At 36.5% G+C, this 16,870-nt stretch overlaps 1 protein-coding gene across 1 annotated transcript; it reads right to left on the bottom strand.

Moving 5' to 3' along the window:
• Window positions 1-182: 182 nt before the first annotated feature.
• Window positions 183-14,683, bottom strand: LOC129568014 (probable G-protein coupled receptor Mth-like 1). Its single transcript, XM_055445508.1, has 7 exons — window positions 11,068-14,683; window positions 10,756-10,972; window positions 4,191-4,269; window positions 2,385-2,563; window positions 2,134-2,272; window positions 1,789-2,023; window positions 183-1,699 (listed from the first exon to the last, which is right to left on the bottom strand). Exons 1-7 carry the CDS (start codon window positions 11,914-11,916, stop codon window positions 1,520-1,522), a joined length of 1,878 nt encoding a protein of 625 aa, XP_055301483.1. The 5' UTR covers window positions 11,917-14,683; the 3' UTR covers window positions 183-1,519.
• Window positions 14,684-16,870: the final 2,187 nt, after the last annotated feature.

The raw sequence follows: 16,870 nt of genomic DNA, 5'->3' as shown, positions 1-16,870 counted from the left end.
AGATTATGTCATAAACATTCTTGGACTGCATTATACATTAGCTATGTTAACATATACATTCAATGTATCACATGACGTATGGTAATTCCTTCTTTCATCAGCTGTGGACCAGACAAAGCAATATTCTGAAGATTTTCACCTGAAATTTGTATCCGCAATTCATACGTAATAACACACGCTTCTTTGAATTGAAAAAGTTTATTTCCTTTATATCTTAAATTTTATGCGTGTAAATTAGTTCAAAATACAAAACAAGGCATACTTATGAGTGAATTGTATGAAGTCTAAAAATTCCTATATATGGCTTTACATAAGATTTGATTATATTTGTATCAAAAATGATTTTGCGATGAAACCACACCGCTTCGATTGGCCAGGTTAATGAATGGTTTTCAAGGAATAGAGTCAATTTTTTTCGAATGTGAAAAAATTGGAAAATGAAATATTATCTTTGGGAATGAGATGAATCTCGTCGAAATATGGTTTAAATGAGTTGGGTATTTACAAAACATATTTTCATCTACAAACTAAAACTAAATGTTTTTTTTTCTCTTTAATATAAAGAAATAAAAAGAAAACAATACACAAAAGGACATAATTTAATCATACATTTATGAGCAAAAATCGGATGAAATCAACGTAATACTGTTGCGTAGGCGGTCAGAGTATCTTTAATATTTGTGTTTAAAAAAAAACACCTTCATTCGCAAACTTTTATTTTCAATGCGAATTATTTGACAATTATCGTAGCACGAAAACAAAAGCCGAAGAATAAATGGTTCATTGGAATAAAATGGTGTTGAATGGGAGATGGTGGGAAAAATGAATGTTCCTTCTAAGAATTCAAGTAGAATAGGTGTAGAAGCGATTTTATCACTTAATTTGTATGTACCACTCCCAGTCATCACACAAAAGTATCACCCATAGAAAATAATGTTGATGTCATCTTCTATATCCAGTGGAGCTGTAATGAAGCTGCTGAGTAAATTGGACAGACAGACAGACGTGAAGGTTTGTTAAACACTGACACACATTATTGTCACCGATCAATCATGTGTGAAGTGCGTTACTGTCGTGCGGTTCTTTTTTCTGATCTGCAAGTAGAATGCTTCTAATTTCATAATGACATTTGCCTTTATGTTAAATTTTTTTCTCAATTTGCTTAACCACAGAATAAAGCCTCATTATAGCCGATTCATAGTTTAGTTGAAGACATTACTGTGTAGCAAACATGCGGTTTTTTGTTTGTTCAATAAATACGGGTAGCTGATGAATAAAGTGCTTAGATGTGCGATATGGGATTATTTTGCCTCGAAATCACAGAATTGATTAAGCATATGCATAGCCAATTCCTAGCGTCTATTACTTCAATTAAATTATTTAAATAATAATTTCATGTACAATCAATACATTTGATTTGATTTTTGTCGAACAGAAAAAAAATCGATAGAATTCGATGAGCTATGTGATCATAGTTGAATGATACTGTTGTTGTGACTGATGCTGTTCGTTCTTTTGTTCAACAAATCGTTTCCATTGGTACTTTCGACGTGGTGGTATTGTTGAATGTATTGTTTGCCATTGATTCGCCGATCGATGCTAATCCATTTGATGAGCTTGAATGTTGCTGGCCATGTGTGGTGTTCAGTTTGGAGCGGCTGCTTTTTGGTGAGAAAAATCTCGCAATCGCCGAATAAACCTTTTGAGAAGTGGGAAAAAGATTATGTGACATAAATAAGTTGGTCAAAATGAAAAAGATAGGGATGAAAAAGTAACAAAATTATTTACCTGAGGCTGTGATGCGACCACTAAGAAAATCAAAACTCCTTGCAATGCATTGATCGCATCCATTACATACCAGAAATAATAGCGAACATCATGCGTTAGCGAGTTAGAGTTAGTGTTGTTCTTCGTGGCATTTACTTCGGAGATCCATACGTTATGTGCCCAAGATAACACGTCAAATAACCAAGTGACGCCCATAACAACGACAAGCTTCATACAAACGCGACCCAGTGCAGCGCTGTTAAATGAACAAATAAACATGAATTGCAATCATGTTGAAATTCCAACATACACAAATTGTGCACTCTGTCTAGTGACATGAGAATATTTTTTGGCGTTGAAAATTACCGTTCCGTCGATGATTTTACGTCGTCTTGTTTCCATAGGCCGCACATAAGTTGTCGCGTTGTGGATGCAAATAGGCATATATTTATGAACAACAGCAATCCAATGGGACCAAAGAAGTACACAAATATTTCCATGTCACCTAAAATAGAAGTGAAAATGCCAATTTATACGATGTTTTTCTTCTTTTCATATTTATTATGAACACTGCAGTGCAATTGCTCATTGCCCGCTTATCTTATAAACACACTTACCAACGAACCAGCATGTCTTTTCACCGAATTTCGGTCGTAATACATCATGTGAATCGGGTAAATTGTCCATAATGGCCGCAATAGCGGTGATGAGAAACGGAAAACCCCATGCATACGTTCTATAGACTCGCAAACGGATTTTCTCTTGCTTCTTTCCCAATGTTGTTGGCCGAAAATCTCTGTGATATTATTAAAATTGGCATTTTTTTTTTTTTAAAGCGTTCTTTAAATGTCAATGGAAATTTAATCTGATTCAATAACATATAATAGCTAGGGCATATGTTTTATGAGTGAAATTAAAGACGAAAGAAGTTGATAAATGCGCTTTGCATGGATTTTCACATTTAGTAGTTGTATGCTGATGAAATGGTATAGGAGCGCCGAGCCACTAAATATTTTGAATAACTACGACTTAATGATTCTGAACAATGTATGCATCGAAAATTTACATGTAAAAAATCGCTCAAAGAATTGGGCGAATAAGAAATTTCGACGAAAGATTTCGTTTGCAGGAAATAAAGTGAAATGAAATGTAACGTGTTGTATTGCCCCGTGAACGTTGTGTGTTTTTAATCCATTGTGTAAATTGAGCATTCATGGTAACGTAAGATTTTTTTTATTTCTTCTTTTTTTGTCGTCGTCGCATTTCTTTGGGTTCGCTTTAAGCCGATGTATCCATTCTGTGTGCTCGCACATACTCTCGTGAACAAAAAAGTGAAAGTGTGGGCAATATAATGGCATGGAAGCCAAACAACAACAAAAAATCCGTCTTATTACTCGCTGACGTCAGTTGATTTTGTAACATTTTGGACTTTTTAATGAGTCTTTCATCTTTTTGGAGATCCGCAATGGAAATAAAAGATATTTCGCCATAGTACAATGGCACTCTGGTACCATAGTTGGGTAGAAATAGATCTGAAGCGATTGACCATTGTGAAAGAGGAACTAACTATATTATTCATATTGATTCGACCGAAATCATTTCGCAATTTCTCTTTCTAAATCGAATCATGTGTCTAGGAATCTTCACCTTGGTATAGTGCGTCAAACACATAAATGCAAGAATTTAAAACACACGCATACTCTTTGACGTCAAACATCAAACCGTCCACAAAACAAGTGTTTGTTCAGAGATCTTTCGATTTGTGTGTTATAGCTCAACTCAACGAACATTGGACACATTGACATTTACATTCCATTTATTTATGAAACGATCATTTTGTTCAACGTTTTTAGTTCTTTCGTTTTATTTATTCTACTCGGTTTTAATAATTCAAGCAACGAGCGAGATCAGAAAAACGGATAAAAAAACGAGCGAACGAGCGAAAGAAAGAAAAAAAAAGTAACAAAACAAAGATAGCGCTTAGAACAAAACCAGATCAACTCTTCCAGTTGTGCAGGTCACACACATTGAATATTTGTGCTATAACAGAGAGCTGTCAGAGCGATCTTTCACCATGTGTTCAATTGTTTTCTCTCGTCCCATTCTACATATAAATTTTAATTTTCTCTCCGTTTGTCGACATCGCAGTCGTCGACGACATTGCCCAGTCGACCGATTGTCAACGCGCACAAGACACACGAGGGTATATCTGGTTTAAACAATGTTCACCTATTAAATCAAACGTAATTAACATGTTTCGCGATCGACACAACAATCACAAACTCAACAAGGAATTTTGCACACAACCTTTTGCATTCCACAATAATTTGCCGTTGCTGTTGTTGTTGATGATGTTTGTGTCGGTGGCCCGGCACACAAATCGGTTCTGCTGAAATTGGATTATTGTGTGACATTGTTCTTACCTGAACGTGAAGTAAATATTCAAACACATGGTGTTAAGCCAGAAGAAGGCGGCTAAGAAGAAGAAATGCATCGAGGTGGCTGTAGAAAAAAATAAACGAAAAAAAAGAATACATTAATAAATCAAAAGATAGTATTTTTTGACAATGCTCTATGCTATATACGTATTCACAAGATTAAAGTCCTCTTCATCTTGATTTTCAAGTGAAAAACACAGGCAATCAATTTTGCTGTGCGCATATCTAGCAAAAAGAATTTACACAAACGAGCAAGACAAAATGGGAATGAACAATAAACAATAAGCCATTATTATTGGTGCAATGAGTTGCATCACTCATATTCACGCGGATTTAAAAAGCCGCTGCAGCAGCCGCTCACAGCACAAGAAACAAACAACTAGAACGATTTTGTGGTTTCTTTTTTTTCTCTTTCTCTTTTTGCTTCAATTAAAATACAACATTATTATAAACTGAAGAGCAGAAGAAGAAGAAGAAGATAAACTGCACGCGGATAAGATGTAGCGAATAGATGATGTGAATATACACATGTTTTCTGTGCTCAAGTTGAACTGCAAGAAGATTGGCTAAAGAAAACCCGGAGAATAAAACAATAAATAAATAGAGCTGATCTGAACGCGCAAAATCATAATACAAAGCGCAGAGTGGAATGAAGAAATGAGCAATTATTATATATATGAACGAAGAAGAAAAATGTGTTGAACCCGATTTGATCGCATTCACGATCGTTCTAAGGTTGACTTGTGTCTCGTTTATTTAATGTAAAAAACAGCAACAACAACAACAACAACAAAAACTCAGTGCACCTCGTCTGGGGATTCAATTCTTTGCATGCATTTTGTGTTTTTGTTTTCGTTGGTCTTTTGTATTTCTGTTGGAGGAAAAAAAAATCATAAACGCACTTATTTTACAAACGAGGCAAGAAGAAAATTTACTATTCCCTTTATATTTTTGAGCTATGACATCTTGGAAACTGCATTTCCGTAATGCATTGAGCGAGCGAGAGAGAGAGAGAGAGAGAAACAATGTGAATCAATGCAAAAACAATAAATATACAAGTTTTGTTCTTCGCTTCTCTCGTCGTTTTAATTCCATTTCACATTTTATATTGCTTCTTTCGCAGTAAAAAATGTGCAGCTTGTACAAGATTTATAATGAGAGAGTCGATGGCAGAAAAAAATAGCAATCATTAAAGAATAAAGCAGCTTCATATTCAATTCATTCTCAATAAAAAAAATGATGCAAAATTATAATTGCGAAAGCATATTTCATTTGCTGCTGCAAGAATAGTAATACATTCTGAAGCTGAATGAATTGATTGTGTTGTACGGAGAATAGAGGAAGAAAACATCAGCGGCTTAATCACTGCATAAATTGCATTCGCTGTGCTCAGTCGCTGAGTGAGTTTCTGTGTTTGCGAATGGTGTGTATGTGTGTGGTTGAGTACAAACATAAACCGCATTTTGTTACAATTACATGCTTTCAAACATATGTGCCACGTATGAATTAGAATTTATTTTTGGAATATTTGTATTTAATATCTTTTAAGTTGATTTTATCTACGGAATTAAGATATGCAAATGGAAACGATTAAATATTTATCGTTGTTATTACATCTACAATATGAAAAATGGGAATCCAAACAGCATGATTCCCATAATCCATATACGTTAAATAAATGTTATTTGCCCGAACTACGATTGAAATTCGCAAATTCATATTGAAATAGATACAGAAAAACACTCACGAATCGAACGGATTTTCAAATTTGTTTTTTCCATTGAAAGCCACGGCCCAAGTGGAGATACTACGATTATTATAATAGTGGCATTACAGTTTATGCTATGTTGGCGGCAAATAATTGAAACAAATTTCGACTAAATGAGTATTGCTGCGGCAATTTATGTTCGATTTAATGATATTTATGCGATGAAATTACCGTTTTCTAAATAACCCCGGTCAAAGAATCGAACTCTTCTTACAAATACACTTAAAATAGATTCATATACTGCAGCGGCCAAGCAAAATATACTCGATTGTGCAAACAATGAGGTTGAAGTGAAGAACATCGGAGTGAAAAAAAAATAGACGAAATACGGTGCAGCCGCGTGAGCGCGCGCGAGCTCGAAATGTAAATTAGAAATGAAAATTCTACTTTTAAGTCGTGAGTGAAACTTCAAGATCTATAAGTTTATGATCATTGTAACAACAAATACTCTTCTCTCTCATTGCTTCCTCTATTGATCGGTCGAGTCGTCGTCATCTTCGTCGTTGTTTGGCATCAAGCATATATAGTAAAACCAGCAAAACAATATTTCTATTACACATATTTTCTATTTCTCTCTTTCATCTTCTCTCCAACATCGCTCTCGGATGAATGCACAAACTGAATGTATATTGTCTATGTAGCATGCCAATTCTCGAATAAATAGATATTGAAATCGATGTTATAGCCTCACTCGATGCCTATTCTTATGCTGCTCAAAACTTTAATATACATAAATCATTTCAAAGGTTATTCTCACATGCATTGCGCACTATTCCAATTGGATACAACGTGACTTTCTACAATGTGTTACACGCTCATACATCTATAAACAATAGTCTTAGTCTTTGACGAGAAAGGTCACTTATTTCACTCGAAAAAAAAACTACATGGAAATGAAAAAAGAAAAGAAAAATAAGAACGCGGTGAGATCGACCGCAAAATTTCATCTAATCTAATCATCTTTCATTCATTCATTCATTCATATGCAGACGATCAATTGAATTTTCTCAAGAAACCGCAACTTGTTTCTCTTTTTCTTCTTCTGTTGCTGCTGCTGCTGCTGTTGTTAAGAAATGTTCAGGCTGTATCACCGCACAGCTCGTTGAACTCATGCTGTAACCAATGGCAATGGGTTCGATATGTAGCTCGCCAATGGATGGCTTTTGCAACAAAGTTTTCCATCACCATTTTTCACTATCGCCATTACCGGGTATTGTAATAATTTATGTGTTTGAATTCACTTTGGCCCATACAATTTTTATGCAATTTTGCATGATTTCCGACACTCGGTCTGCTCCGCTATCTATACATATTGTGTTCACAGTTCGGGTGAAGCCGAATAGTGTCGGGCTGATGCATAAGATATGTGAAGATACAAGTAGACATTATTCTCTGTGTAAACTACATTTAGTTTTACAATTATTGGTCCTGTACAGTTCAGTTTTTTTCTTCTTCTTTCTACTCACGACTCACGTCAATTTCCCGAATAACTGTAATCAAATACTACCATTTCATTTTCATATATAATATTTTATCTCCCTTCGTGAGGAGAAGGCATGTGCGATAAACTCCCAGAAAAGTGTAGGGGCCATAGTTCAATGGCCCCATCCGACCATGGATTAATATATATTTGGGCCAAATATAGTGGATATTTTTTATGAATACCAATGGTAAAAAAATGAACATTTTTGTGGTTTGTCTCTGGAATGTGAGTCTGTTTTTTCGCTCATGTATCTGCTGCTGCCACTGCCACTACTACTATTGTTCTTGTTGCTATTGCAAAGTATCGGTTTTTAGCACGAGCACTTTTCTGTGAGCACACAACTGTGTGTTCGACGTGCTTTGAATGAAGTCTCAAAGCATTTTATTAATTGTAGGCGATGTATGCAAAACTAATTACATAGTGCATGTTGCGTTGATCGGGTTGGAGATAGACGATACGATAGATGGATGGAGAGATGACGGCAAACCGTTTTTTTTGTCTCTCGAAAAACGTTCATTCCACAAAAGCAATAATTACATATGTACTCTATGTTTCAACCTACATGAATCACATAATACCATGCCGTTAATAGGATGTTATCATAGCCCAATGTAATATTTTCGTTGGTTAAATATTATTTCGAAAAATTTGTTTGCGCGTAAATGCACTCCATTGAACGTTGGGCGCCGTAGTCATATTATGCAGTGCATATATATAGCGTGTCTATGTTATATTGTCGAATGTTGTTATATTTTATGTTATGTGTGTATGTTGGAGAGTGTCACAAACAGTAAATATATCCCAAACCCATTGGTAAACTGTTAGCTAGCACTCCCGCTTTCGCATGAATGCGCAGCTTGATATAAATTACCTAGGTGTATGCATTTTATAAACACGGCCAAATGCAAACACATTATACTGTGTGTATCTCTCTGTCTATAGGAAAATGACGAAAACAACGACGACGGGGATGATGACGATGCTACGTCGTGTGTGTCTGTATGAGTGAGTGTGTCTCTGTTTCATTTTCATTTTCATAAATTCGCTAAGTGCACAATGCGGCGAGCAAGCAGCAGCAGCAGCAGCAGTGGCAACTAGACAGCACGTTTCACACACAAGTGGAGTGTAGTTACCAATTTGTTCAAGTTTGCAGACCTTTTTCAACCCCCGACAGGATGTGTTTGTTGCGTATAGCATTCACTGTCTGCTGTGTATGGCACATTCAATTCGCACATAGAAAAGACTTTCATTTTTCACCATAAAGACGAATTTATGTGCGATTTTGCCATTTTGATTAAGTAAATGTCTGTGATTCCTTTTTACATTCAGTTTTCGGTGTGCTTCAGCACACAAATGGCAATACAAAACAAACGAGATGATGCGTCCGCCGCCGACGACGACGAAAACGACGAAAGTGTTGAGCAAGAGAGGATAATGAATGACAAATTCAATGTAGTAAATTAAATGCGAAAATGCTTCAGCAGGAAGCAAAGCATGTTTGATAAACAGACGTCGACCACTTTTGTGGTATTTGCATGTGACATAATTCCATGAAATGTGTAAAGGCTATGTTTAAAAAAAAAAGATCATATTTTCAGAAAATATTTCCCAACCATCGATTTTAATATGGTACTGCCATGGATGCTCTTATTCCATGATATATGGTACGTTGGACGGACGGACGAATTTTATGGATCGCATTCTCGGTTGAATGGTGCAATTTTCAAAATGACAACAGCTTCCCATTCACACATCGGGTGGTCATTCAATGGTCAAACGGGATGAGCGCTATTCGATTTGTTTGTTGAATATTATCTCTCCAAAACAGATTTTCATTATATTGTCTGAATCCTGTATTGTACATATCCGGAATTCAACTAAAACACACAATTGAAAACAGAGAGGTCACACAAACACACACACACATACGCACACTCAATGTGTGTATTTTGCGGGCAATCAAAGCCAATATGCAATCCAAACAGGAATTTGAGTAAATTTAATACTGCCGCTTACGTTTTAATATCATCGGTTTCCAGTCGAAAAGACCGAAACAATTAAATCAAATGTGTGCAATGTTTGTACGTAAATGTAACAAACAGCAGAAAGCACGTGTAGCATGCTGATAAGAGCTATACATCATTTTAAACGGTTTCGAAACATTGCTACTAATTGCAATTGCGTTTGAACACACGATTTACTAGCAGACGCACACACACACACACTTACACTCAACATTCAATTTCAACAGCACAAAGGAATTTTTGAATCAAAACACAATATCTCGACACATGGGAATTTATTCGAGATCTCTCTCTCTAGCTCGTCTAATGGCACCATTAAAGTGTGATTATTTATAGCTCTATGATTCGAACGATTCAATTAAAATCCGAGACTTATGAAGACGCACAAAGGAGGCAAAACGTGTTTACATGGCACCAGAAAGAGTTCCCCAGATAGATGGAAAGGAAAGAAAAAACACACTCAAAAACAAATGGCATCATTCATGTTTGATTTGGTTAATCGCCTGTCTTTGTGTTCGCTATTTAAATTATAGTCTTGCTCTCTCGGCCTAAGTGTTTTTTATGAGGTCATATCAAAATGAGTTTCGAATGAATGCATAATGCCATAGCGGCAGCAACGACTTTATCGGTCCGGAGTTCGGTCATCGAAGTGCAGTCACAAACATGGTGGACGTTCTCGATTGGGTCTTTGTGAAAGTAGTAGTAGTAGTCGTAGCCGTGGTCGGAGCGGGACAGATTTAAATGTTAATCCGTACTTATTTTTCGTGTTTATTGATTTTGGCTGTTGACACCCATGTATCAGTGTTAGGATCAACATATTATTGTTGTTTAATCATGATTAAGCGTTCACATTTAATTTGATAGAAGCCACTGAATGTGTGCACTACTATGTTGCCGTTGCATCTGGGTTGGAATTGTTGGAAATTGATTATACGAATTTAGAGCAGAGTTTGAGGTTTCGGCTTCATCGAATTCCATTTCGATTGAATAGATTTCGGTTTGCTCGCGTTGAATGTGTGTAATGTATTGAAATATGCATTTTCAAACCATTATTAATTAACCACAAAACATAAATTCTCGAAATCAATTCAACTGTGTACAATTTAGCTTACTGAAGTGACTTAAAAAAAAAAACAAACCGTTTACTAATTTATATTCATGCAAATGCACGAAACACATCTGCTCCATTTCCCGTCCGAATGCAAAATATATTTCGGACCGAATATATGCTATGTGTATGTATAGAGACAGAGAGTCAGTTGTAAAATTTCTTACCAATTGCCAGACAGGGAATGCCTTTAATGAGCGATCCAGATAATTGGTTGATTGCAAGCAATAAATCACCGATCAATAAACAAGCGACGTAATATGTTTGGCATCTGCAATGCAGCACATGATGATTGGAGGGCAACAGAAAACCGATCGCCAATGTCAATGACAAAAATATCACCGATATAATTAAGGCGATCGAATAAATGAGAAAGCGTCGTCTCTGCAAACGGGAATGAATAATAAATTATCAATTGATTCTCGGTCGTATGAGAGAAAAAAAGGAATATGTGTACTAATGATGCACGGAATACGAACCTTTTCGATTTTCAGTTCTGGCGCTTCTTTCACATCAACCAATTCATCGCATGCAAACACATTGGCAGTGACTAAGTGTCCATTTTGATGTGAATGATCAATACAAAATTCATCATTGGTCAGGGTCTTGCGTGAAGGTTCCAATGTATAAGTCCCATTGTCGATGTTCAAATTGTGTTCGCGAAATTGATCGGCGATCATGTAATTGTTGGTGGCCAAACCTTTGCACAAAGGAAATCCGTACACCAAATCGATATTCGATGTATTCTTCGTTTCTAATAGTTTTCGTTGACTTTCATCGGATTGAGCACAGTTTTGATCATGCGTTAAGTAGATCGAATTTAAACTGCAACACTTTCGGATTTTGGTTAATTTAATGGGTGTTTTCAGTGAATCGGCGCTATTTACATTCGGTAAACACACCAAAGCCACATCTTTGTCGATGCAGTAGTCGTTGCGATCGATAAAGGAATTCCGTTCGCCCAGAAACAGTGAACCATTGGAAAATAAGGCGATATTATTTAAAAATAATTCGGCATTTTCACACGTTGGCTGCGTAAATTCACGAGCTCGTAAGAATCGCGGTGCTTCACCGTGTTTCGCAAAGTAGGTACCTTTAGCAACAAGGTAAATTAGTGGCCACCATTGATCTGTACCGTTTCCACCGATCGAACACTGCTTGTTACGGTCTAGTGTTTCGCCAATTCGACAACATTTATTTATCTCCACAGTAGGTGGTGGCGGGCGAACGGCCGATACATGCTCAATCCCGATGCCATTGGCGATGAGTATTAAAATTATGGATAAAAAAGTTCTTCGTGACGATCTACGTATGAAATTCGGTTCCATTTTTGCGTGACGACTGCGTTTCTTTTTGAACGTTCTGTTTTTTTTCTTCAATGAACACTTGAATTCAGACACAAATTGCGTGTAGAGCCCGTTGTCATTGTCACAAGGGCTCAATCAACTCAGTATGGCTCTCTTTTTTTCGTTTAATCGCAACCTTTTTAGTTTCTTTTTTTCCGCTCTTTGTAAAATCGTTACTATTCAATTTATACCACAATTAAATGCTGTGTTCTGACTTCTTTCTTTTTTTCGTTTTGTTCGAAGTACAAACTGCAATATCAATTTTACACAATAGAAGTACACGTTGAGCACGGGCGCAAAAACGGCGAACACATCATTTGATGCTCGCTTAAATGGCAACAATATAATTTTTTTAAGTGCGTTGGAATGCTGTTTCTCTTAAGTGATCATTAATTCGATGTGATGTCATTTTTTTGCTTCTCTTTTCTTGAATTTAATTTAGCAACAAAATTACGAGTACAAAACACACTAAAACGATATCACACACATTTATTACTTTTAGCCGCTCCGCTGCACATAATTGAACACATTTTTTGAAACAAATTAAAATTGAATATTTCTCTTTTGTCGTGCACAATTCTGCTCTTGTTTACTACTCTTTGAGAATATCGCATACGTACGACGGCGACGACGAAAAACACTTGCACGACGTTGTTGTGGGGAAAAAGTGATGAAATGAATTCAGCACTACCGTTGCTCTTACACAACAAACTAGTTTTATCTTAACACACATATAAACAATGAAAGCAACCTGGCGTGGAAAATGAAGCAGTTCTTAGTGAATTGTTTCTTTCTCCTCTCCTTTCATTGACCAATTTTTGTGCAATTGAATCCACGCTAAAAAAAATTCACTTTTGATTTAAAAAGGTAAAATTCGGTTGGTTTTCACACGAACACAACAAAAAACGATTATTTTTCTGTAAAAAACTAGCACTTAGTTTGAACGTTGATACGTTATAAAAAGAAAATGTTGGATACGAATAAAACGCTCTTTTATTTATCTCAAAACGAATGCATGCAATACGCGCGTAACATCGTCCAGAGTCGACGAACAACTGAAGTAGAAGCGTAGCATTGGAAAATCGTCGAGTCTCTCTTATTACGGAGAAACGTCGTTACTATTTTTTCACATTTGTATTCTCTCATCTCATTCCTTTCCCTCTTTCAGCAATAGCAGCGACATCAGCAGCCGCAGCAGGCACAACAAAAGCAATTTTATACATTCTCAATGTGGCTCTTTCTCTCTCTCTCATTCTCTCTATTCTCCCGATACGATAAGCATTCGCCGCTTGTGTTAGGGACGACGTTGTGAGCGCGCGTTTTTATTAGTCTGTTCAGGATTCAGTGTATTGGTGCATAACCAATGTAGTTATTGTTGTTGCGTCGTTCTCTCACTCTCTATCTCGCACTGCTATTATTTTTTTTTGCCGGTATGCTAAGTTTTGTGTTGTCTCTCATCATTGCACGAGCAAAGAATTTTCTTTTGCGCTGTTGTTGTTTGGTTTATTTTGTTCAGCGCCTTCTCTCTGTTCTTCACTTCGTTTCTTCGTTTCTCTCCGTGCACAAAAAAGACAAACACCACAAAGAGATTTCAAATGTACTTCGTTTTATTTCTTCGTATATTGCAACATATCGTTCCTGTGCACACTCACACTCGCACACAAACTCTTTCTCTCTGTCGTTCGTTTTACTTTTACAACAATAATAATTTATTATAGACTCTTTCATAGTTGGCGAATGGATGTTTTTTTCTCTTCACTTCGTTCTCTGTTGTTGTGTATTTCGCTTTTGTTTTCTCATTCTTCTGACATATATGTGCTATGGATTTCTTTGTGACTGCCGTTCAGATGTGTGTATTTTGTCGATGACGATGTACGATTTCGTAGAACATATTGCACGCACAAGCACATATTGTTTATGACCGTTCCAATAACGCATTATTCCAACCATGCAGCTGATGGATACCGTCGTTTAACAAATATAACAGTAATCATACACAATCGAATTATTATGCGATCGAATTCAATATTATTCCATTCTGAATGCGATGCATCCATTGAATTTTATGGTTTTTCGGCCCAGAAAAAAAACGACAACTACAAGCACCAAAAATTGAGTTCATTCCGAAATATTCGACTATCTTCGGCTGGGGTATATGCATGAACTTACATCATTCAAGCAGAATAATTTCGGACCGACAGATGTTGAAAATATGTAGTTTTCATTACCATGACAATGTTTAACAACTAACCGCATGCCGTGTGATGCAAACTTATTCATTTTCGTTGTTATTATCGTTGTTGATATATTTTGTAAATAGAATTCAAATGAGTTTGTTTCGTTTGGTCTAGAGTCTGTAGTCGCATTGCGATTTCGGGTGCGATATTTCCGTAGAATTGTGTGGGCAACAGTTTCTGTTTCTGAACCATATTATTTATTGGAGAAAGTTGACTCTTTTCATCGGAATAAATCATGACAATTTGATTAAAATCGTACAAATCGCTTGAAATGTTACGGCGACACAATGACTATTATGCTCTCGCTCACGCCCAAAATACCCATGAATATGATATTGATTGCAGAAAAGTTTCAAAACTATGGTTAAATAGTGTATGCAATCTGAATTTTTGAATCTCTCCCTCGTTTTTGTTTGGTTGTTGTTTTTCCATTCTTCGCCCTTCGCATTTATTGTTGACTGCTCTGCCTACTACTGCGAAAACCGATTCCAGTGCTACGTTCCACGTCTCGTGTCGATAAAAAAAATTCCCTTGACGTGCATGAATTTGACGTGAACGTTTGTTGATGGAAATCCATTCGGTTGAAAACATGAACATGCACATCAATCTTGTACGATGAATAGAACACGCTTCAAAAAGTTAAGAGTTTGCTGTTTTTTTTCGTTCTTCAGCGATGATGCCTAGCAAAACCGGCATAGAAAAAAAATAGCAACGACGCCTTAGGGTTGAATAACTCTGATGTATTGAAAATAACATGTGTAAATAGATGTGTCTTCTTTTCTCGTGACTGCATAACGGGCGCGCGCACACACACACACACACACACCAGTGAAATACGAGCTATTGCAAATACCTGAAGTGGAGCACAACTTTCAACGTGTATGAGCTCGTATCTAGACACTCACAAAAAAACACAAAACGACGATGATTTCACCAAAAGGAAACAGAATGAATCAAATGGAATGTGGGAAATGTTGGACATACCTTTTGGTTCGTTTTTTTTCTAAAAAAAAGGAAAATTAATAGATAATTTTTTGATGGCATTTCCAGGCCCTTTTTCTATGTTTAAAAAGTTTCATTTCAACAAAATTGAATTTCGTATCACATTTTTCGAGTTCCGGACAATTCAGTTTGAGTGAAATGAAATTATCTGTGAAGTGAGTAATAAAAAAACCGACATTATGGAGCCACACTTTTTACCTTTTTTGCTTTAAGTCTATTTAAACCATATATAATCTCTGTTGTTTTTTCTTTTGCCTTATTCTCTCTACTGAGTTGAGTCTACTCATTTCAAAAGAATTCGTTGCAGTACATTTCTCTCCCTCTGATTGTCGAACGGATATGGTCCTTCTACTTTTTTCTTTTGTTTTTTCTACAATTTCGAAATTATTTGCTTCAGATGGAAAACATAATTGAACGTTTGATGCTTGCACACCGGTCATCTTTTACCCATAATCCATCAGGAGTATTAAAATTAATTAACAAATGGGTTTTGCACCAAAAATATCTTCATGACATTCCATACATTTTATTACGGGCTATTGCGGGCTATCAATGCTGTCTGTATGTGTTGGGTAAGCAATGCAATTTATGACATTTTTCTACTTAATAAAGTGACATATCAGTCTTGAATGGAATTTCAAGTTTCAAGTGGATTGTTTCGGGAGAAAATTTTAATTCCGCTTTTCAAATCGTTGGTTGGTTGAAGAGGCATCATTGTTGGCATATCTTCTCGAAATATTGAATACGGTTGTATGAATTCCGATTCCGGTATTAAGATATACTTTTTTAGTTTTCCAGTCTTTTGACTCTTCTGTATGGTGAAGTATGATACGCTTGAACGATTGCACATAATGAATATAACCAGTGAATGGACAATACTTGGCGGCTAATGTCCGTAAAGCAGAAAAGAAGATCATTTTGATGATGAAAATACCGTAAAAATTATGGCTCTGCAGAGCAATAGCAGCAGCAGCAGTAGCCGGATGGAAAAAGTGAATGGAGTTCAGATGAAATATTGTAACACTAGAAGCGATTGCTTTGCAGTCAGCCAACTCAGTTCAGTTCAGCTCAGCTCACAAGTGCATTTGGTGAAGCCAAATTGTGGATGACGTTGCTGCTGATGCACTGATGATGCTGCTGCTGTTGTTGTGGTTGCTTTTCTCTCATCTGCAAACCAAACCATGTCTGTTATAGTTTTGAAGAGCAACCAGTCAGATTAAAGTACGTCTTGGTTTACCTCTCCATACTCACACACTCGTTCACTCAACATACACGTATATGTCTCCATGTATTGTACAGTGTACAAGTGCATCTAGGAGATTGTTTTACCTATTCGAGTGTTTTAAAATTGCATACTCAAAATCGGTGGGAAGAGAGTGAATCTCGAAACAATTGCGTTCAATGAGTTTTACATATATGCATGCATGCCGTGCTTTTGGACAGCGCGCGTATTCAATAGAGGCAACACATGCTTAACAGGCTGTCAAATGTAAACAAAACACAGAAAAGTCTGTAGCAACGGGGCAAAAACAATAACAACTATGGCACACGAAAATTAACATGGCATGATATAGCCGAGGAGCAGCAGCATCGGCGAGAGCGTGTGTGAGCGAACAAGCAAGCAGGTTAGTCAAGAGCATGGATACAAAAACCAAAAGCAATAATAACAATGACTCACACATACTTTAGTTCAACAC

This window comes from Sitodiplosis mosellana, unplaced genomic scaffold (assembly GCF_009176505.1).
Source record: "Sitodiplosis mosellana isolate CC-2019 unplaced genomic scaffold, AAFC_SMos_1.0 Smas_scaffold_14, whole genome shotgun sequence".
Taxonomy (NCBI): Eukaryota; Metazoa; Arthropoda; class Insecta; order Diptera; family Cecidomyiidae; genus Sitodiplosis; species Sitodiplosis mosellana.
This window is presented reverse-complemented; position numbering and strand designations above follow the sequence as displayed.